A 25,081-nucleotide genomic window follows, 5' to 3' on the forward strand; every position below is an offset into this window, starting at 1 on the left:
GTAGTAACGGTAACTGAGTTACTGAATATAAAAAATAACGCGTTAGATTACTAGTTACCGCCGAAACTAACGGCGTTACAGTAACGCGTTACTTTGTAACGCGTTAGTCCCAACACTGTTCATATATACATATGTATATAGATACATACATTATATATATATATATATATATATATATATATATATATATATACACACATGAACCCTTTGATGATATTGCGGACCATAGATGGTGAAATATATATATATATATATATATATATATATATATATATATATATATATATGTGTATATATGTATACATATGTATATATATACATACATACATATGTATACATATATACACATATATATAGATATATACATATATACACACACACACATATATATATATATATATATATATATATACATATATATACACATATATATATATACATATATATATATACATATATATACACATATATATATATATATACATATATATACACATATATATATATATATATACATATATATACATATATTTCACCATCTATGGTCCGCAATATCATCAAAGGGTTCAGAGAATCTGGAGAAATCACTGCACATAAGCAGCTAAGCCCGTGACCTTCTATCCCTCAGGCTGTACTGCATCAACAAACGACATCAGTGTGTAAAGGATATCACTACATGGGCTCAGGAACACTTCAGAAAACCAATGTAAGTAACTACAGTTGGTCGCTGCATCTGTAAGTGCAAGTTAAAACTCTCCTATGCAAGGCGAAAACCGTTTATCAACAACACCCAGAAACGCCGTCGGCTTCGCTGGGCTTGAGCTCATCTAAGATGGACTGATACAAAGTGGAAAAGTGTTCTGTGGTCTGACAAGTCCACATTTCAAATTGTTTTTGGAAACTGTGGATGTCTTGTCCTCCGGACCAAAGAGGAAAAGAACCATCCGGATTGTTATAGGTGCAAAGTTGAAAAGCCAGCATGTGTGATGGTATGGGGGTGTATTAGTGCCCAAGACATGGGTAACTTACACATCTGTGAAGGCGCCATTAATGCTGAAAGGTACATACAGGTTTTGGAGCAACATATGTTGCCATCCAAGCAACGTTACCATGGACGCCCCTGCTTATTTCAGCAAGACAATGCCAAGCCACGTGCTACATCAACGTGGCTTCATAGTAAAAGAGTGCGGGTACTAGACTGGCCTGCCTGTAGTCCAGACCTGTCTCCCATTGACAATATGTGGCGCATTACGAAGCCTAAAATACGGAAATAAGGAAAGGCCATGTAACACAGTCGTGAACATGCCCTTTCCCAATGACTTTGGCATGTGTTGCAGCCATGAAATTCTAAGTTAATTATTATTTGCAAAAAAATAAATAAAGTTTATGAGTTTGAACATCAAATATCTTGTCTTTGTCGTGTATTCCATTGAATATGGGTTGAAAAGGATTTGCAAATCATTGTATTCCGTTTATATTTACATCTAACACAATTTCCCAACTCATATGGAAACGGGATTTGTATCCATCCATCCATCCATCTTCTTCCGCTTATCCGAGGTCGGGTCGCGGGGGCAGCAGCCTAAGCAGGGAAGCCCAGACTTCCCTCTCCCCAGCCACTTCGTCCAGCTCCTCCCGGGGGATCCCGAGGCGTTCCCAGGCCAGCCGGGAGACATAGTCTTCCCAACGTGTCCTGGGTCTTCCCCGTGGCCTCCTACCGGTCGGACGTGCCCTAAACACCTCCCGAGGGAGGCGATCGGGTGGCATCCTGACCAGATGCCCGAACCACCTCATCTGGCTCCTCTCGATGTATATATATTTGTATATATATATTGTATATATATATATATATATATATATATATATATATATATATATATATGTGTGTGTGTATATATATATATATATATATATATATATATATATATACACATATATATATATATATATATATATATATATATATATATATATACACATATATAGATATATACATATACACATACATATATACACATATGTATATATACATATTTAACCTTTTTTTGTTGTTGGTAAAAATCAGTTTTCAAAAACATGTTTTTCTCCATGCAACCAGAAGCTTTTTTTAACCTGTAATCTGTTTTGACAAAGTGTCATTATAATTATTGTACCAAATACAATTGTGAAAATCTGTCTGAATTAAGAATTGTTTCTGAATCAAATAGTCAGCCCAGGAATCGAATTGTGAGGTGCCCACAGACTCACGCCGCTAATTGTTATTACGCTAATAGCCTCCCCATTTCATGGTCGACACGAGCAAAAAATAATGTGAACATTTCAAGAACCAAAGCAACTCCAAGATGGTGACAAATAACACACTGACCGCTTTCTTTGATTTCTTGGCGAGTTGTGACTTTCCTGGTCCGAGCACGGGCGCTTCCGCAGGCTGTCCCGTGTCGTCGTCAGGGTGTGTGGACTGAAGATGGTAACTGTGGCGCACTTCCACCGGGAAACTGGCCACGTCCAGCAGAGGTCCGTCCAGCTCTGGCTCCCCTTGGACAGCGAGGGCTTCACAAACATCACATTCTTGGCCTCGCTTCTCCAGGTGTGCACGCTCCAGTTCCACCTCGTTCTCCAGGTGAGGCATCTCCTCCTCTGCGGGGTCCGGCCCACACTCCTCCCTGGGAAGGGGTAACTCATTATCGGGGTAGGAGACTTCCCATCTATATAAAGGCTTCCTGCCCCGCTTTTTCCCTTTCACCACCACCAACTTCTGCTGAACGCTCGGTGCCTTCTCCAGCGTGGGAAGACCCTGCAGCCACCTCCTCCTCCTGCCCTTCCTCGTCAAGATCTGGCTTTTCACACAGCGGGACAAGTTTTCCCGGTTAATAGGGAGCGTGTCGTCAGAGTTTTCCCTCCGGGTGTGATTGTGTCTCAGTGCGTAGACGGCCTTTTCAGACCCTGAGGAAGGTTTGAGGTTGTATTTGAATTCGGGATCGTTCTCTTCGTCTATTAGATCATCGTCCAGTTGGATTCTCTTCTGCAGTTTTCTCTTCCTGACAGGCGCGTGACTCAACGGGCTTACAATCTTGCCATCAGAAATAGGTTCCTGTGGAGGGTCCTGGTTCTCCGCTGGAGTGCCAGTGCACTCGCAGGAACCTAAATCTTTAGTGTTAGAATCATTTGTGGCAGTACTCGTCAACAGCTCATCATCACAATAGTCCTTTTCCTCCTCAGTCTCGTTGAGAACAGCGTCTTGGGTCACTTTGTCACCGATCAACTCCAAGCAGCGACTCCTGAGTGTCAGGATATTCCAAAACTCTGGGTCGAAACACAGACGTTCTTTGAGCATCTGAAATATGAAGCGAAACGATATAGTTAGTCCTCAATATCGACTGGTACACTGCAAAAACTGAAATCTAAGCAAGATGAAATATCTCAAGTACCGTATTTTCCGCACCATAAGGCGCCCTGGGTTATAAGCCGCGCCTTCAATGAACGGCATATTTCAAAACTAAGCCGCCCCCGTGTTGTAAGCCGCATCTAACTGCGCTAAAGGAATGTCAAAAAAACAGTCAAATAGGTCAGTCAAACTTGAATAATATATTAAAACCAGCGTGATGTGGGCGCGCATGGAATCGTATATCAACATGGACGGAGCTGCTGAAAAAAGCCACCCGGCCTCTTCGCGTAAACTTAAACTTACCTTAACCACTCGCTCATCTTTTCTTCATCCATCCCTTCGAGTTAGCTTTTATGATGACGCCGGCTGGAAAGGTCTCTTTTGGCAAGGTCTTCCTTTTGAATATCACCATGGGTGGAAGTTTCTGGCCATTAGCATGGCAAGCTAGAACCACAGTGAAGGATGACTTCTCATTCCCTGTGGTGCGAATATTCACCGTACGTGCTCCCGTTGTATCCACAGTGCGGTTCACAGGAATATCAGTTGCTGTGAAATAGTAATCCGTGTGCGGATGGAGAGATTGCGTCTTTTCATGAACCGGATCCCTGTAGCTTAGTAGGAGCCATTTTGTGGTCTTTACAGATGTAAACACACAAAGGAAATGAAACGTACGGTAATATCCGCACGCTTTTTCTTCTTCTACGCGGGCGGGTGGTTGCTTACAGTAGAAGAAGAAGCGCTTCCTGTTCTATGGGGGCGGGTGCTTACCTTGGCGGTTGCTTGCGTAGAAGAAGAAGCGCTTCCTGTTCTACCGGGAAAAAAGATGGCGGCTGTTTACCGTAGTTACGAGACCGAAACTTTATGAAAATGAATCTTATTATTAATCCATATATAAAGCGCACCGGGTTATAAGGCGCACTGTCAGCTTTTGAGAAAATTTGTGGTTTTTAGGTGCGCCTTATAGTGCGGAAAATACGGTAAGGGTGATATTTGCTTATTTTCTGTCTGATAAGATAATTCTTCTCACTAAGCAGATTTTATGTTAGAGTGTTTTACTTCTTTTAAGGGTTTTGGTCCTAAATTATGTCAGTTAGATATTAGAGCTTGTTGCTGAGATTTGATGACCTATATCGTGGGTCGGCAACCCGCGGCTCCGGAGCCGAATGCTAGTGTTGTGTCGTTCGCGAACGATTCGTTCGAACGAACGAATCTTTTGAGTGAACGTACTGAACCGAATCACTTCATGAACTGATTCGTTCCTTTCTCAGTTCAGTTGAGCTCCGCCGCGACCATGCCGGTATGAGTGGAACTGGCGCATTCTGTGACGTCGGCGAACGACGCAGCCAGCTACTCATCATGGGGGCGGGGGGAGGGACTGAGCGAACGATTCGTTCACCGCGGATTAACGACATGAATCACTCAGTGAACGACAACGCTCTCGCTCTCTGCTTTGCTCTGCTTGCCCCAATGCCGCGAGTGATTCTCCTCCCGTCGCGGGGATATGTTTCATGCCATTGGCATCCGTTCTCCATTCATTCTCCAAGCTAACGGCTAATGTTGACTCAAGCCACATGAAAACAAACACACACACGCGCCCCGTCCCCATTATCTCAACACATAAAGTTATGAGAGTAGAGGAGACAGAAAGAAAGTCAGTGCAGGGCAAGGCTGAGCAGCAGCGACGCGAGGGGGAGGGGCGGGGGGTAAAGTGTAGGGCAGGCTGTTTGAGAAGATTTAAAATTAAAAAAATAACTAACATATACATAGGCTATTATTTATCTTGATTTTTATATTATTTAAGCTATTTATTTTCTTTTTTATTGCATATTTAAGTTGATATTTCCATTTTTATATTTTTAAATGTAAGCTACAGAAATGTTAGTTTTAATGTTGGCTTTTCTGGCACTTGGTTTAATATTTGTTTTGTTTTATTTAAGGTAGCCTATTTATTTTCTTTTTGTTTGCACATTTAAGTTAATATTTTCTTTGTTATATTTTTAAACATAGGCTACAGAACATTTAGTTTTTATGTTGGCATTTCTGGCTCTTAATTTATTTGTTTTATTTTGAAGGTATTTATTTTCTTTTTGTTTGCATATTTAAGTTTACATTTTCTTTGCTACAGAACATTTAGTTTTTATGTTGGCATTTGTTAAGGGTTTCTTAATTTAATATTTGTTTTTGCACTAAACAAACAAGGCCTATTTATTTAACTGTTGATTGCAAGCATTTTAGTAGGCTATTACTATTTTTTTTTATTTCCCACTTTTATTTATTTCTTATTTTCATTTCAGTGCAATACAACATATTTAACAACAGGACTCGCGAACCTACTGACACAGAGAACTGACTGTGTCACATTGAGGATCTCGTTCAGTCACTGTGCGTGTCGTTCATTGGGTGCTGAGGGCTTGTGTCGTTCGCGAACTGACACACACCGAGATCTGCCGCTGGGGAATCTGTTACTGACGGACTCGTGATTCACCGACCTGCACACAGAACTGCTGCTGCAGAAATGATTCGGTGATTCGCCGACCTGCACACAGAACTGCTGCTGCAGAAGTGATTCGGTGATTCGCCGACCTGCACACAGAACTGCTGCTGCAGAAGTGATTCGCGGACCTGCACACAGAACTGCTGCTGCAGAAGTGATTCGGTGATTCGCCGACCTGCACACAGAACTGCTGCTGCAGAAGTGATTCGCCGACCTGCACACAGAACTGCTGCTGCAGAAGTGATTCAGTGAACGAATTTTTTGAACGAATCAATTTAAGGAACTGATTCTAGTGATTCAGTACAGTCAAAAGAACTGCCGATCCCATCACTACCGCATGCGGCTCTTTGATCACTCTGATGCGGCTCAGCAGCTTACTTGCCGACCCCCCCGGTTTTCCCGGGAGACTTCCGGATTTCAATGCCTCTCGCAGAAAACTCCCGGGATTAATATTCTCCGATTTTCACCCTTACAGTTATAATAAGGGCGTGCCATGATGGTATAGCATTTGGCGCCCTCTACAATCTGTATTAACTGCTTGCCAACCCAACCCCTTGTTATGCATTATGCATCTTCTGCTTGCACACGTACGTGACAGCAAGGCATACTTGGTCAACAGCCACACAGGTTACACTGACGGTGACCATATAAAACAACTTTAACACTCTTACTAATAATGCGCCACACTTTGAACCAAAACCAAACAAGAATGACAAACACATTTCGGGAGAACATCTGCACCTTAACACAACACAAACACAACAGAACAAATACCCAGAATCCCATGCAGCCCTGACTCTTCCGGGCTACATTATACACCCCTGCTACCACCAAACCCCACACCAACCCTGCTCCCTCACACATCAACCCACCCCGCTTCTCTGTGCGTCGGTTGAGGTGGGCGGGGTTTGGTAGCAGGGGTGTATAATGTAGCCCGGAAGAGTTAGGGCTGCATGGGATTCTGGGTATTTGTCCTGTTGTGTTACGGTGCAGATGTTCTCCCGAAACGTGTTTGTCATTCTTGTTTGGTGTGGGTTCACAGTGTGGCGCATTATTAGTAAGAGTGTTAAAAAAAAATTTTTTATACCGCCACCGTCAGTGTAACCTGTGTGGTTGTTGACCAAGCATGCCTTGCTGTCACCTACGTGAGCAAGCGGAAGCCCCATACAACGTGTGGCTGATCAGGCACGCTGGTTGTAGTGGGTGCTATATGCTGTACCATCACGGCACGCATGACGCTGACAAGCGCCATTCATATAAAACCCGCGTGCCGCACCAGCATTCAAATTCCATATAAAAGCTATGAGCAGCGTGTCTGAGACCCCTGGTTTATACATAGCACAAAGCAAAAAAAATACTTTTTATGCAGTGTTATTTCATTTAAAATGTATAAAAATATTTGTGGCTCCCATTGTTATCTTTAATTTGTGAAACTGGTCAAAATGGCTCTTTGACTGGTAAAGGTTGCCGACCCCTGACCTATATTGAGTAAAACATGCCTGATACTAGAACATCAACTGTTGCAAAGCTGTGGCATTAACACTCACAAGAATAAAACTACCTTTTTAAAGTAATGATTTCAATCATGATGCCGAGCGCATATCATTATGTCAAGATAAAGGCACTAGAATTGACTTAATTTAAGAATATTTTTCAACATATTGAGAAAAAAGGTCTCTTTTTTTTTCTACCAAGAAAAGTGCACTTGTTATTAGTGAGAATATACTTAATTTAAGGTATTTTTGGGTTCATTGACGTTAGCTAATGTTACTTGTTTTGGAAAGTCTTGACAAGCCGAATTTTTTTGTTCTATTGGCAGATCATTTTGCTTAGTTCAAGTAAAATACCCCTCATTTTTGTATTTTTTTTTCTTGTTTTTGAACACTGACTTTTTGCAGTGTAGTCAAGGAGGCCGATAAGCCATAGTTGGAGGTGATATTCATTTCCAGTAAAAGTTTTTTAAACATGGATATTATATGTCAGTAGGGTACCAAAATGTATTTTGATACTTTTCTAAATAAAGGGGACCACAAAAAATGTCATTATTGGCTTTATTTTAAAGGGGAACATTATCACCAGACCTATGTAAGCGTCAATATATACCTTGATGTTGCAGAAAATAGACCATATATTTTTTTAACCGATTTCCGAACTCTAAATGGGTGAATTTTGGCGAATTAAACGCCTTTCCGATATTCGCTCTCGGAGCGATGACGTCACAACGTGACGTCACATCGGGAAGCAATCCGCCATTTTCTCAAACACCGAGTCAAATCAGCTCTGTTATTTTCCGTTTTTTCGACTGTTTTCCGTACCTTGGAGACATCATGCCTCGTCGGTGTGTTGTCGGAGGGTGTAACAACACGAACAGGGACGGATTCAAGTTGCACCAGTGGCCCAAAGATGCGAAAGTGGCAAGAAATTGGACGTTTGTTCCGCACACTTTACCGACGAAAGCTATGCTACGACAGAGATGGCAAGAATGTGTGGATATCCTGCGACACTCAAAGCAGATGCATTTCCAACGATAAAGTCAAGGAAATCTGCCGCCAGACCCCCATTGAATCTGCCGGAGTGTGTGAGCAATTCAGGGACAAAGAACCTCGGTAACACGGCAAGCAATGGCGGCAGTTTGTTCCCGCAGACGAGCGAGCTAAACTCCCTGGATGTCTTGGCTCACACCGTCCCGAAGATGATCAAGAGAAGAATATCGACCCTAGCTTCCCTGGCCTGCTGACATCAACTCCAAAACTGGACAGATCAGCTTTCAGGAAAAGAGAGCGGATGAGGGTATGTCTACAGAATATATTAATTGATGAAAACTGGGCTGTCTGCACTCTCAAAGTGCATGTTGTTGCCAAATGTATTTCATATGCTGTAAACCTAGTTCATAGTTGTTAGTTTCCTTTAATGCCAAACAAACACATACCAATCGTTGGTTAGAAGGCGATCGCCGAATTCGTCCTTGCTTTCTCCCGTGTCGCTGGCTGTCGTGTCGTTTTCGTCGGTTTCGCTTGCATACGGTTCAAACCGATATGGCTTAATAGCTTCAGTTTCTTCTTCAATTTCGTTTTCGCTACCTGCCTCCACACTACAACCATCCGTTTCAATACATTCGTAATCTGTTGAACCGCTTAAGCCGCTGAAATCAGAGTCTGAATCCGAGCTAATGTCGCTAAAGCTTGCTGTTCTATCCGCCATGTTCGTTTGTGTTGGCTTCACTATGTGACGTCACAGGAAAATGGACAGGTGTATATAACGATGGTTAAAAGCAGGCACTTTGAAGCTTTTTTTAGGGATATTGCGTGATGGGTAAAATTTAGAAAAAAACTTCGAAAAATATAATAAGCCACTGGGAACTGATTTTTAATGGTTTTAACCATTCTGAAATTGTGATAATGTTCCCCTTTAACAAAAACAATCTTAGGGTACCGGTACATTAAACATATGTTTATTTTTGCAATTTAGTCCTTAAATAAAATAGTGAACATACTAGACAACTTGTCTTTGAGGAGTAAGTAAACAAAGACTCCTAATTAGTCTGTTGATGTACGCAGTAACATATTGTGTTTATCATTCTATTATTTTGTCAACATTATGAGGGACAAACTGTAAAAATGGATCCACTTGTTCATTTACTGTTAATATCTGCTTATTTTCCCGTTTCAACATGTTCTATCTACACTTCTGTTAAAATGTAAAACTTCTTTGAAGTCCTCCCCCGTGAGTCTCCACTGGCCTTCTCTGCATCTGTTCACAGCAGCCTCAGAAACCTTGGGCTTGTGTTGGATCAGTCAAAGTCTTTGGAGGGTCACGGTCGTCGACTGACCAAAAACTGTTTTTAAATCACCTCAGAAATATTTCCACAGTGAGAAATTCGCTGTCAAAAATTGGATCTGGAAATGATCATTCACACGTTCATTTCATCTGGTATTGACTATTGCAAGTCCCAGTCAACGCTAAAGAGACTTCAGACTAGTGTTGTCTCAAAACCATTATTTTGGTACCAGTACCGGTGCCAAAATGTATTCCGATTCTTTTCGGTACTTTTCTAAATAAAGGGGACCACAGAAAATGTCATAATTGGTTTTATTTTAACAAAAAAATCTTAGGGTACATTAAACATATGTTTATTATTGTAATTAAGTCCTTAAATAAAATGTTGAACATACTAGACAACTTGTCTTTTAGTAGTAAGTAAACAAACAAAGACTCCTAATTAGTCTGCTGACGTATGCAGTAACATATTGTGTCATTTATACACCTATTATTTTTTCAACATTATGAGGGACAAACTGTAAAACTGGATAAACTTGTTCATTTATTGTTAATATCTGCTTATTTTCCTGTTTCAACATGTTCTATCTACACTTCTGTTCAAATGTAATCATCACTTATTCTTCTCTTCTTTGATACTTTACATTAGTTTTGGATGATACCACACATTTAGGTATCAATCCGATACCAAGTAGTTACAGGATCATACATTGGTCATATTCAAAGTCCTCATGTGTCCAGGGACGTATTTCATGACTTTATAAACATAATATAACTCTTTTTTTTTTTTTTTAAACGAAAAAAAAAAGATTTTGTGACGATAAAAAATATCGATGGAATCATAGTAGTATCGACTCGATACGCTCTTATACTTGGTATCATTACAGTGGATGTCAGGTGTAGATCCACATCTTAAAGCACCTCTTCCTGAGGGTGTTTCAGTATCATAACTTCACCTTTATCTTTACTTTTTACACCAAAATGCGTCCGTTCTCCCTTTTCTGTCTACGCACTGTGTCTGCTTGTAAGTACTCTGTGTGTGCGCGCTGCCGAACATGCTCCACTGCTCGTAAAACCAGCAAAGTCATGATGTGACGATGCGCCGTCATGCTGTTAGAATAATTATGTATAAGTTATCACGCAACTCTTATGCTTAAAGGCTGTTGCTGTAGTTATTATCAATTGTGCTGAAGTTGTACTTTTCTATCCGTGCAAAGGCACACAACGGGTAATCTTGCTTTGCGAGTTGTCTCGTGTCAGCAGTTTGTTTCCAGACGCTGCCTGCTAACAACCAAGGACGGACATCGAGTACCTCGGCGCGGACAGGACAGAGATCACGAGTGTCAGCACATTTCCATTCTGAATAATCATGTATTGTGTAGTGATGTTAACTAGGGACCTCCCGAATAAATAGAGGAGCATGTGGCACTGTACCTTAGAGCGTAAGGGGGAAACTGTAACTGAGTGCGCAGCCCAATACGTCTCTCCTCATGAGTAAAATTCAACTCTGTCTCTGCCTGATTCCTTCTTTTTGTCTTGTGTAATAGATACTTGGGTGTTTGAACCTGACACATGCCCGTTAAAAAAAAAATAAAATAAATAAATTGGGAACCAGCAATTTTCAAACAGATTATAGTACCGTTTTTGATTCATTAGTACCGCGATACTACACTAGTACCGGTGTACCGTACAACCCTATACGTCAGTAAGACTTGAAGTTGTTTTTTGAACATTGTTTTTTAGGGAAAGGTAGGACCATTAGCGCCAAAGTTTTATGTGACAATCAAACACCTTTTTTTTATGTGTGTCTAAGAGGAACATCGACATTTCGTTTCAAAATATAGAACATCTCCTGGGAAAATTAGTCAAATAATGACATTTCTCTACATCACAATAACTCATCTACCCCATTTTATACCACTTTATAATATATTGTAAGTAGGGATGTTCGATAATATCGGACTGCCAATATTATCGGCCGATAAATGCTTTAAAATGTAATATCGGAAATTATCAGTATCGGTTTCATAATTATCGGTATCGGATTCAAAAAGTAACATTTGTGACTTTTTAAAACGCCGCTGTGTACACGGACGTAGGGAGAGGTACAGAGCGCCAATACACCTTAAAAGGCACTGCCTTTGCGTGGCGGCCCAGTCACATTATATCTAAGACTGTTCATGCACACAAGTGAATGCAGGTCATACTTGGTCAACAGCCATACATGGCACACTGAGGGTGGCCGTATAAACAAGTTTAACACTGTTACAAATATGCGCCACACTGTGAACCCACACCAAACAAGAATGACAAACACATTTCGGGAGAACATCAGCACCGTAACACAATATAAACAGAACAAATACCCAGAACCCCTTGCAGTACTAACTCTTCCTGGACGCTACAATATACACCCCCCGCTACCCTCTACCCCCCCACCTCAACCCTGCCCCCGCCCACCTCAAACTCCTCATAGTCTCTCTCAGCGAGAGCATGTCCCAAATTCCAAGATGAGGCATGTTAAAAAAAATCATGCACTTTGTGACTTCAATAATAAACATGGCAGTGCCATGTTGGCATTTTTGTCCCCATAATTTGAGTTGATTTTTTTTGGAAAACCTTGTTACATTGTTTAATGCATCCAGCGGGGCATCACAACAAAATTAGGCATAATAATGTGTTAATTCCACGACTGTATTAGGGATGTCCCGATCCGATATTTGGATCGGATCGGCCGCCGATATTTGCCAAAAAATGTGTATCGGCAAGGCATGGGAAAATGCCGATCCAGATCCAGTTAAAAAAAAAAACCTGGTCCGTGTTTTCCAACGCACTTATTTAAATAATACATTCCACTTTTCTGCTGCTCCCTAATTTCCGTTACGCATTTTCCAGCACACCTTCAACACATCCACAGGTCTGTGGATTCTCAGTTGCTTTTAGCTGCTGGAATTACACGACAGGCTCTTCTCACTCTTTTCTGTGTCTGTGCTTCTCACAGACAGCGAGCGCACCTTCTTACACACGTCACATACTGTCACGTCATACGTCACATACTGTCACGTCATACGTCACATACGTAAACGTCCTCTCCCAGCACAGAGGTAGCAGCATGGCTAACGTTAGCTGTGATGCTAGCGCAGCCGTGTGACCAACGCTCCCTCTAAGGTGCGCGCTGCTCAAACGTCCTCTGCGCATAGCAATTATATGCCACGCACAAAATCAAATAAAAAAATAAGCGCATAACAATTTTTGACACCTGGACACGACAGAGAAAACAGTTTTCGTCATCATTGTTCAAATATTGTAACGTCTGTCGAGACGCTTATCTCCATTCGGTGCCACACGTCCACACCATCAAAATGCCGAGGCAAACATTTCCACATCAACACCGTATGAAAAAAATTGTGATTTTTTTAGTTGTGATTTCCTTCTCTGCATGAAAGTTTAAAAGTAGCATATATTAATGCAGTATGAAGAAGAATGTTTTAATGTAGACATGCAAGCCTTGAAAGAAAATGTTGAAAATCAAGACTACATTTCCTGCAAATGGGTGCATTTCTACCCTATATTTTAACTTTAGATTTATTCTCATATCAAACTCTTTTGGCTGTCTTTTTGACACTTACATCCGGCGCCCCCCTCCACACCCTGGATTATAAATAATGTAAATAATTCAATGTGATTATCTTGTGTGATGACTGTTTTATGATGATAGTATATATCTGATAGTATATATCTGTATCATGAATCAATTTAAGTGGACCCCGACTTAAACAAGTTGAAAAACTTATTCGGGTGTTACCATTTAGTGGTCAATTGTACGGAATATGTACTTCACTGTGCAACCTACTAATAAAAGTCTCAATCAATCAATCAAAACACATAGAATCATCATACTGCTGTGATTATATGCATCAAGTGTTCATTCAAGGCTAAGGCAAAATATCGAGATATATATCGTGTATCGCAATATGGCCTTAAAATATCGCAATATTAAAAAAAGGCCATATCGCCCAGCCCTAGTTTCAATGATGCCATTTCTGTTTGTCATGTATAATTTTGTCTATTTTGTGTTTATCCTTGAATAAACAGGTCCGTTTCTTGTTACCAACCATTGTGTATTATTCAAACTCACCTAATTCAGCTGGCTAGTTGTTATCAAGAGTACTAAAACCCTTTTCAAAATGATTCTGACAACTATGTAGGCTAAATAACTTTAAACTTTAATACATGCTCGGCTAGGCCAGTATCAGTCAGTATCGGTATCGGATCGGAAGTGCAAAAACAATATCGGTATCGGATCGGAAGTGCAAAAACCTGGATCGGGACATCCCTAACATAGAATCATCATACTGCTGTGATTATATGCATCAAGTGTTCATTCAAGGCTAAGGCCAAATATCCAGATATATATCGTGTATCGTGACATGGCCTAAAAATATCCAGATATTAATAAAAGGCCATTTTGCCCAGCCCTATGTCCATCCATCTCTCATGTTACTATTTTGATGAAATCACGGAACGTGAAACTGGCGGTGCCCCTTTGCGGAGCCAACGCTCCCGAGTCTTGAGGCTTGTCGTGCGACTCCATCGCCGCAGTAGCGAAAACACACAAAACAGGAGCGAGAAAGAAGGACAATAACTATTTCCTGGCAAAAAAAATTTAAGTTTTGACCTGTAAGCCGAGGAGACGTACTGTAGGCGAGCGGCACTGCAAGAGCGCCGCGGTCGAGTAAACCAAATAATTCTCACAAGAACTACTATAAATGCCCTGTCAGATATGACATATTTGGGGGAAAATATTTACAATTAAGAGTCATTTTTATCCTTGAATCAATTAATAAAAAACAGGTATGGGTTACAGCAAAAAGAGAACATTTTTCATGCCGAGTAAATTAGTGCTCATTACTTATCTACTTCACTAATTATAATTTTTTTTAAATACTAAATACTGGTGTCATACAGTATGTGTACCGTATTTTTCGGAGTATAAGTCGCACCGGAGTATAAGTCGCACCTGCCGAAAATGCATAATAAAGAAGGGAAAAAAACATATACAAGTCGCACTGGAGCCCGGCCAAACTATGAAAAAACTGCGACTTATAGTCCGAAAAATACGGTATACACTGTATCAGCTAAAGTAGAAAAAAACCCAAACACGATACCAATACAAAAATGGCCAGTAAAGATATATGTCAAAATGAAATACTGGCGCCAATTTTTGGTATGATACTTTTTTCCTACACTTTGAACCCTGCGGCTAATTTTATAGATTATTGTTTGCTGACAGAAATATTTAAAATTATTTTATAATTAAAAAAACCCCAAAAAACTCAAAAACCCAGAGAGGGTGTTTTTGTTTGTGCTATGGCGCCATCTTTTGGACGAAATCGCTCACTGCTGGCGCTGCCGTGTCCCACTGATTGTAGTGGGTTTGGTTTAAATCGACCTGCCGTTAGTCTTCTAGCGTTTTTCTACTCGTATGGATTCTTCATTCATCTCTCCGAGCAACGTTTATAGGTTTTACAACATCAATCAAAGTTGACTTTATAGCCCTTAATCATAAATGCTTCAAAGGGATGCACGAGCCACAACAACATCCAATATCAGGGCACGAAAAAACTCTACCAATTGGGACAAGGAGATAATATATAACCAACTGAATCTGTGTGATGTCTGTAGGCATGTTTTCATGCATTTTTGCGCGTGCTATCGTAATGTAATCAAGCTAGCGTGGTGAGTCTTAGCTAATATGCTAAGAGGTTTACAAGTGTCTGTGTTAGTATTATTAACTTACAGTGGCATTCTTTTTGTATTGTTTCACTTTCACAAATTCCTCAGTAAATTCATTAAAATGTCACCGTGGAGTTATTGAGTCTGTTTAGCTCAGGGGTCGGCAACCCGCGGCTCCGGAGCCGCATGCGGCTCTTTGATCACTCTGATGCGGCTCAGCAGCTTACTTGCTGAACCCCCCAATTTTCCCGTGAGATTTCCGGATTTCAGTGCCTCTTGCAGAAACTCCCGGGATTAATATTCACCGATTTTCACCCTTACGGCTATAATAAGGGCGTGCCATGATGGTACAACATTTGGCGCCCTATACAATCTGTATTAACAGCGTGCCAGCCCAACACTTGTTATACAACATACATTTTCTGCTTACAACAGCCACACAGGTTACACTGACGGTGGTCATATAAAACAACTTTAACACTCTTACTAATAATGCGCCACACTTTGAACCAAAACCAAACAAGAATGACAAACACATTTCGGGAGAACATCTGCACCTTAACACAACATAAACACAACAGAACAAACACCCAGAATCCCATGCAGCCCTGACTCTTCCGAGCTACATTATACACCCCTGCTACCGCCAAACCCCGCCACCACCCCAACCCTGCTCCCTCACACATCAACCCCCCCCCCCCCTCCCCTCTCTGTGCGTCGGTTGAGGTGGGTGGGGTTTGGTAGCGGGAGTGTATGATGTAGCCCGGAAGAGTTAGGGCTGCATGGGATTCTGGGTATTTGTCCTGTTGTGTTTATGTTGTGTTACGGTGCAGATGTTCTCCCGAAATTTGTTTGTCATTCTTGTTTGGTGTGGGTTCACAGTGTGGCGCATTATTAGTAAGAGTGTTAAAGTTTTTTTTTATACCGCCACCGTCAGTGTGACCTGTGTGGTTGTTGAACAAGTATGCCTTGCTGTCACCTACGTGAGCAAGCGGAAGCCCCATATAACGTGTGGCTGATCAGGCACGCTGGCTGTAATGGGTTCTATATGCTGTATCATCACGGCACGCATGACGCTGACTAGCGCCATTCATTTAAAACCTGCGTGCCGCACCAGCTTTCAAATTCCACATAAAGGCGTGGGCAGCGTGTCTGAGACCCCTGGATTATACATAGCACAAAGCAAAAAAAAGACTTTGTATGCAGTGTTATTTCATTTAAAATTCCCAAAATTTTTTGCGGCTCCCATTGTTTTCTATAATTTGTGAAACTGGTCAAAATGGCTCTTTGACTGGTAAAGGTTGCCGACCCCTGGTTTAGCTGATTGGAGAGCTGGCTCGCGCAGCTCATGGGTCCATGACGATGACTTGTGTTTTGTTTGACAGACACCGTTTGGAAACAATTACATTTATACATGTAGAAAAATATTTTTTTTCTCAAAAATTTAGTGGGTGCGGCTTGCATCTCGGTGCACTCTATAGTCCGCAAAATTTGGTAGTGACAATAATTTTGTATTCGGTGTCTCCGTGTAAACCTACCTGCAGAATTTTGAAGCGAACGTTGGTTCGGACACGGCTGCCATGAGGATGTGACTCCTGGTCAGGATGCATGTAGAGCAGGCGCACAGTTCGGTAGGTCTCCAGGCTCGGCTGCAGACAGAAGACCAGCAGGGCGCATGCTCGACAGATCTCCAGGTCACTGGGCAGCAGGAAGGCGATGGTCTTGAAGACCAGCGACTGAGCGACGCCGTCAGCGTGCGTGTCACACAGCTGCAAGGCTCGGCCACAAAGCTCAACGCACACTTCCACGCCGTCGACCCCCGTCTGTCCCGACCACGCCCCCCACAAGACAAAATGGTACAAGTCAAATGAAAGGTTCGTTGTGCTCTGAGTACTTGAGGAAGATTACAGTCGCACCTCACTGGTAACCACTTTGATGAAGGGGAAAAGGGCCCGGGCGTTGGTGGCACAAGAAGCCAGTTGCCAGCACTCAGCCAGGAAGTCTTGTGTTGATGGGTGAGCACGCAGATGCAACCTGCTCCAGATGAACACCAGGTCCCTGCATGCAACATACATTTAAGGTGGAGAAATACAAACTGGCCATCAAAACGTATGTCGTCTTTAAAGCAGACCTGGGAAAATTACTTTGACTTGGGGGCAACATTGAGATGTCTCTCAATGTTGCCCCCAAGTCAAAGTGTCTGGTGGGCCTTAATATATAAATAACGTATATATACATATATATATATACACACATATATATATATATATATATATATATATATATATATAAATAACGTATAATATATATATATATATACACGTTATTTATATATATATATATATATATATATATATATATATATATATATATATATATATACATATATATATATATACACATATATATACACACATATATATATATTATATATATATATATTAGAGATGCGCGGTTTGCGGACACAACCGCGGAGTCCGCGGATTATCCGCGGATCGGGCGGATGAAATTAAAAAAAATAAGATTTTATCCGCTCGCGGGTCGGGTCGGGCGGATTAATTAGATTTTTTTTTTTTTTTTTTTTTTTTTTGCGGGTGGCAGTTAAACCAATTGGGAAATATATATACATAGTTAAATGTTGTTACCCACATACGAAAAACGAGCAGGCACCTGCTGCATATGCCACAACAGAAGAAAAAAAAAAAAAGAGATGGACACTTTTACGGAGCGGAGAAGGCCCCCGACGCCTCGCCGGGGTCCGGGACCGAGGCCCCTTCCCCCGAGAGGGCCCCACCGGGAGCCGTAGCTGAGGCGATCCGCGAGAAGGGCCTGACGCACGTCCAGGGTCACTACCGCGCCCACCGCACCGACACCCCGCCTCGTCCGCTTTCGACGCGGCCGGCGTCACGCGCAGCAGGTAAGCAGCTTACCTGCCCGCCACCCCCGTGGCCGGGGGCTCGTAACATGGGTCACTCCGCGCGCTCCGCCCGCGCAGCTTACCTGCTTGCCACCCCTGTTGCCGGGGGCGCGTAAAAGGGGTCACTCCGCGCTCAGTGCGCTCACGAAAGGGGTGGGGCTCACCCTGGTTGATATAGAGAGCAGGACAGTGGCCATGGAATTTCATTTAAGGTTTGTGATAAACCATCAAACTCATTCGTTAAAAGGACTCTATAGTAATATAAAGCGAATTTTTCTGGACATTATCATGCAAGAAAAGTTTATTTTTGGGATCGCGATCACCGCGTAATGATTTTTAAAGGTTGCATTACATTATTAACTGTCCCATGTGATCAGCCAGTGCGATTGGAAGTCCATGCTCAATTATTGCCTCCGTAAATAAAACTTCGGCATTTATCACATCCAAAGAATCTGTTTGGGCGACGAAAAACGTTGAAAGTTTTCCACTTGTATCGCTAGCAACGGCATTAGACTTGTGTTTTTTTGTCCCAACGTGGTCTTTTACATCGCTAATTCCTCCGTGTCCGATCGAAAAATCTTGTCTGCACAAGGTGCAATTCGCGTAGTTTTCACCCTTTTTTTTTTTTTTAATTAATATTAGATATATAACAACGGGCGGATGGCGGGCGGATGCAGTTCAGATCAAACGTTACATCGGGTGGATGGCGGATGGTTGACGACTTTCTGACGCGGTTGCGGATGAGATAAATTGCCTATCCGCGCATCTCTAATATATATACCGGTATATATATATATATATATATATACACACATATATATATATATATATATATATATATATATATATATATATATATATATATATATGTGTGTGTATATATATATATATATATGTGTGTATATAGAAAACAGTGGGGCAAATAAGTATTTAGTCAGCCACCAATTGTGCAAGTTCTCCCACTTAAAATGATGACAGAGGTCTGTAATTTTCATCATAGGTACACTTCAACTGTGAGAGACAGATTGTGAAAAAAAAATCCAGGAATTCACATTGTAGGAATTTTAAAGAATTTATTTGTAAATTATGGTGGAAAATAAGTATTTGGTCAATAACAAAAATTCAACTCAATACTTTGTAATATAACCTTTGTTGGCAATAACAGAGGTCAAACGATTACTATAGGTCTTTACCAGGTTTGCACACACAGTAGCTGGTATTTTGGCCCATTCCTCCATGCAGATCTTCTCGAGAGCAGTGATGTTTTGGGGCTGTCGCCGAGCAACACGGACTTTCAACTCCCTCCACATATTTTCTATGGAGTTGAGGTCTGGAGACTGGCTAGGCCACTCCAGGACTTTCAAATGCTTCTTACGGAGCCACTCCTTCGTTGCCCGGTCGGTGTGTTTGGGATCATAGTCATGCTGGAAGACTCTGCCATGTTTCATCTTCAAAGCTCTCACTGATGGAAGGAGGTTTTGGCTCAAAATCTCAGGATACATGGCTCCATTCATTCTTTCCTTAACACAGATCAGTCGGCCTGTCCCTTTAGAAGAAAAACAGCCCCAAAGCATGATGTTTCCACCCCCATGCTTCACAGTAGGTATGGTGTTCTTGGGATGCAACTCAGTATTCTTCTTCCTCCAAACACGACGAGTTGAGTTTATACCAAAAAGTTCTATTTTGGTTTCATCTGACCACATGACATTCTCCCAATCCTCTGCTGTATCATCCATGTGCTCTCTGGCAAACTTCAGACGGGCCTGGACATGCACTGGCTTAAGCAGGGGGACACGTCTGGCACTGCAGGATTTGATTCCCTGTCGGCGTAGTGTGTTACTGATGGTAACCTTTGTTACTTTGGTCCCAGCTCTCTGCAGGTCATTCACCAGGTCCCCCGTGTAGTTCTGGGATTTTTGCTCACCGTTCTCATGATCATTTTGAACCCACGGGATGAGATCTTGCGTGGAGCCCCAGATCGAGGGAGATTATCAGTGGTCTTGTATGTCTTCCATTTTCTGATAATTGCTCCCACAGTTGATTTTTTCACACCAAGCTGCTTGCCTATTGTAGATTCACTCTTCACAGTCTGGTGCAGGTCTACAATTCTTTTCCTGGTGTCCTTTGACAGCTCTTTGGTCTTGGCCATAGTGGAGTTTGGAGTCTGACTGTTTGAGGCTGTGGACAGGTGTCTTTTATACAGGTGTCTTTTATACAGATAACAAGTTCAAACAGGTGCCATTAATACAGGTAACAAGTGGAGGACAGAAGAGCTTCTTAAAGAAGAAGTTACAGGTCTGTGAGAGCCAGAGATCTTCCTTGTTTGAAGTGACCAAATACTTATTTTCCACCATAATTTACAAATCAATTCTTTAAAATTCCTACAATGTCAATTCCTGGATTTTTTTTTCACATTCTGTCTCTCACAGTTGAAGTGTACCTATGATGAAAATTACAGACCTCTGTCATCATTTTAAGTGGGAGAACTTGCACAATTGGTGGCTGACTAAATACTTTTTTGCCCCACTGTATATATATATATATATATATATATATATATATATATATATATATATATATATATATATATATATATATATATATATATATATACATATATATATACAAACCCCGTTTCCATATAAGTTGGGAAATTGTGTGAGATGTAAATATAAACGGAATACAATGATTTGCAAATCCTTTTCAACCCATATTCAATTGAATGCACTACAAAGACAACATATTTGATGTTCAAACTCATCAACTTTATTTTTTTTTGCAAATAATAATTAACTTAGAATTTCATGGCTGCAACACGAGCCAAAGTAGTTGGGAAAGGGCATGTTCACCTCGGTGTTACATGGCCTTTTCTTTTAACAACACTCAGTAAACGATTGGGAACTGAGGAAACTAATTGTTGAAGCTTTGAAAGTGGAATTATTTCCCATTCTCGTTTTATGTAGAGCTTCAGTCGTTCAACAGTCCGGGGTCTCCGCTGTCGTATTTTACGCTTCATAATGCGCTACACATTTTCGATGGGAGACAGGTCTGGACTGCAGGGGGGCCAGGAAAGTACCCGCACTCTTTTTTTATGAAGCCACGCTGTTGTAACACGTGCTGAATGTGGCTTGACATTGTCTTGCTGAAATAAGTCCATGAAAAAGACGGCGCTTAGATGGCAGCATATGTTGTTCCAAAACCTGTATGTACCTTTCAGCATTAATGGTGCCTTCACAGATGTGTAAGTTACCCATGCCTTGTGCACTAATGCACCCCCATACCATCACACATGCTGGCTTTTGAACTTTGCGTCGATAACAGTCTGGATGGTTTGCTTCCCCTTTGGTCCGGATGACACAAGGTCAAATATTTCCAAAAACCATTTGAAATGTGGACTCGTCCGACCACAGAACACTTTTCCACTTTGCATGAGTCCATCTTAGATGATCTCGGGCCCAGAGAAGCCGGCGGCGTTTCTGGATGTTGTTGATAAATGGCTTTCGCTTTGCATAGTAGAGCTTTAACTTGCACTTACAGATGTAGCGACCAACTGTATTTAGTGACAGTGGTTTTCTGAAGTGTTCCTGAGCCCATGTGGTGATATCCTTTAGAGATTGATGTCGGTTTTTGATACAGTGCCGTCTGAGGGATCGAAGGTCACGGTCATTCAATGTTGGTTTCTGGCCATGCCGCTTACGTGGAGTGATTTCTCCAGATTCTCTGAACCTTTTGATGATATTATGGACCGTAGATGTTGAAATCCCTACATTTCTTGCAATTGCACTTTGAGAAACGTTGTTCTTAAACTGTTTGACTATTTGCTCACGCAGTTGTGGACAAAGGGGTGTACCTCGCCCCATCCTTTCTTGTAAAGGACTGAGCATTTTTTTGGAAGCTGTATTTATACCCAATCATGGCACCCACCTGTTCCCAATTAGCCTGCACACCTGTGGGATGTTCCAAATAAGTGTTTGATGAGCATTCCTCAACTTTATCAGTATTTATTGCCACCTTTCCCAACTTCTTTGTCACGTGTTGCTGGCATCAAATTCTAAAGTTAATGATTATTTGCACAAAAAAAAATCAGTTTATCAGTTTGAACATCAAATATGTTGTCTTTGTAGCATATTCAACTGAATATGGGTTGAAAATGATTTGCAAATCATTGTATTCCGTTTATATTTACATCTAACACAATTTCCCAACTCATATGGAAACGGGGTTTGTATATATATATATATATATATATATATATATATATATATATATATATATATATATATATATATATATACTGTATGTATATACATATATATATATATATACATATATATATATATATATATATACATATATATATATATATATATATATATATATATATATATATATATATATACATACATACACATGTTATCTATCTATCTATATCTCTTTCTCACACTCTCACTCACTCACTCACTCACACACATAAATAAATTATTAACAAGTACACTGCTCTAGAAATCATTGCCACAATTTTTTTTCAGACACAGTCGAAAATTAACTTCATGAACATTATATAGATTCACCCGGTCACAACATTAGGAGCTTCCTCCCTCTGGCTGAGAGCTTTACCCAATGTCTAAACAAGTGCTTCCACCTCGCTGTGATGTCACAATGTAGCCAGACTGCAAATAAACGCAAACAAAGACCTCCAAAATGTATGTACTATGACTTTTTGGGACATTTTGTTACTGTATAGAAGAATTATCCAACATTGTAACATAAGTCAAAAAGAAAATGAATCACATGTCCTCTTTAACGCTTGCAGCAATATCTGAAACCGCCTGGAGGTGGCAGTGACACTCTGCAAATGTGATGAACACATCTGACACATAGTAAAGTGGTTCTAAAAAGATGATACACATGTTCAAATAGTTAACACCTTTTTTTGAAACTGGACAAAACAATCCTAAATCTTAAAAAGTGTGACTAAGTCTTTCCCCCCCTGGCTCGTTAGTCATTATTTGTCATTTTTCATTATGCACTGGTTTTCTTAGTTTTTACACTTGCGTGACAGTCAGGAATGGCCAAATATTACAGAAAACATGGCCTGTCGTAAATGGAGGTTTGCTGGGAATTATTTTCAGAGTACCGTATTTTCCGCACTATTAGCCGCACCTAAAAACCACAAATTTACTCAAAAGCTGACAGTGCGCCTTTTAACCCGGTGCGCTTTATATATGGATAAATATTAAGATTCATTTTCATAAAGTTTAGGTCTCGCAACTTCGGTAAACAGCCGCCATCTTTTTTCCCGGTAGAACAGGAAGCGCTTCTTCTTCTACGCAAGCAACCGCCAAGGTAAGCACCCGCCCCCATAGAACAGGAAGCGCTTCTTCTTCTACTGTAAGCAACCACCCGCCCACGTAGAAGAAGAAAAAGCGCGCGGATATCACCGTACGTTTCATTTCCTTTGTGTGTTTACATCTGTAAAGACCACAAAATGGCTCCTACAAAGCGACAAGGATCCGGTTCATGAAAAGACGCAATCTCTCCATCCGCACACGGATTACTATTTCACAGCAACTGATATTCCTGTGAACCGCACTGGATACAACAGGAGCACGTACGGTGAATATTCGCACCACAGGGAATGAGAAGTCATCCTTCACTGTGGTTCTAGCTTGCCATGCTAATGGCCAGAAACTTCCACCCATGGTGATATTCAAAAGGAAGACCTTGCCAAAAGAGACCTTTCCAGCCGGCGTCATCATAAAAGCTAACTCGAAGGGATGGATGAAGAAAAGATGAGCGAGTGGTTAAGGTAAGTTTAAGTTTACGCGAAGAGGCCGGGTGGCTTTTTTCACGCAGCTCTGTATGTTGATATATGTATGTTTGTGATTGCACATTTGCGTACATTTTGGGAGTGAACAGAGTTGTTAGAACGCTGGTTTTTAATATATTATTAAAGTTTGACTGACCTATCTGACTGTTTTTTTGACATTCCTTTAGCGCAGTTAGATGCGGCTTACAACATGGGGCGGCTTATAGGTGGACAAAGTTTTGAAATATGCCGTTCATTGAAGGCGCGGCTTTTAACCCAGGGCGCCTTATGGTGCGGAAAATACGGTAAAACAGCATCAGGTTCCGGTGTACTTAAACAAAGAAGAGTGCACTCCCGAAAAGAAGACCTTTTAGAAAAGTGCTTACCACGTGTAGTACATGTCTCCGCCGTGTAACTGCTGGGCAAGGAAGGCTTTGCATAACGACAAAAGGAGCTCCTCTTTTTCAACTCGCTCCGTGTTGCAGATGATCTCCACGGCATCGCGGCCATCGAGCTTTGCCATCTGAACAGGAACATTTCATTTTACACGAACAAATCAAAATACATCGCTAATACTTCACATAGCTTTCAATGTATCCCATATTTGGGTGCATTTTGAGTTTTCGTTGTGTTGAAGGGGTCTTACTATGATATTTTTCTACATAAAAGAAGAAGGAACATAATCACAATTTCAGAAGGGTTAAAACAGGGGTCGGCAACCCGCGGCTCCGGAGCCGCATGCGGCTCTTTGATCACTCTGATGCGGCTCAGCAGCTTACTTGCTGAACCCCCCACTTTTCCCGTGAAACTTCCGGATTTCAGTGCCTCTCGCAGAAAACTCGCGGGATTAATATTCACCGATTTTCACCCTTACAGCTATAATAAGGGCGTGCCATGATGATACAACATTTGGCGCTCTCTACAATCTGTATTAACAGCGTGCCAGCCCAACACTTGTTATAC

General features: G+C 41.3%; 1 protein-coding gene across 1 annotated transcript in view; it reads right to left on the reverse strand.

The window, feature by feature from the left end:
• The window catches only part of LOC133613882 (uncharacterized), a 74,698-nt gene that overhangs the window by 21,498 nt on the left and 28,119 nt on the right, over nt 1–25,081 (reverse strand). The window contains exons 6-9 of the mRNA XM_061971756.2: nt 24,505–24,641; nt 17,309–17,450; nt 16,931–17,215; nt 2,366–3,334 (exon numbers count right to left, since the gene is read on the reverse strand). Coding sequence (XP_061827740.2) covers nt 2,366–3,334; nt 16,931–17,215; nt 17,309–17,450; nt 24,505–24,641 — 1,533 coding nt within the window. The remainder of the gene's footprint in view (nt 1–2,365; nt 3,335–16,930; nt 17,216–17,308; nt 17,451–24,504; nt 24,642–25,081) is intronic.

Source organism: Nerophis lumbriciformis, linkage group LG13, assembly GCF_033978685.3.
Source record: "Nerophis lumbriciformis linkage group LG13, RoL_Nlum_v2.1, whole genome shotgun sequence".
In the NCBI taxonomy this organism is placed as follows: domain Eukaryota; kingdom Metazoa; phylum Chordata; class Actinopteri; order Syngnathiformes; family Syngnathidae; genus Nerophis; species Nerophis lumbriciformis.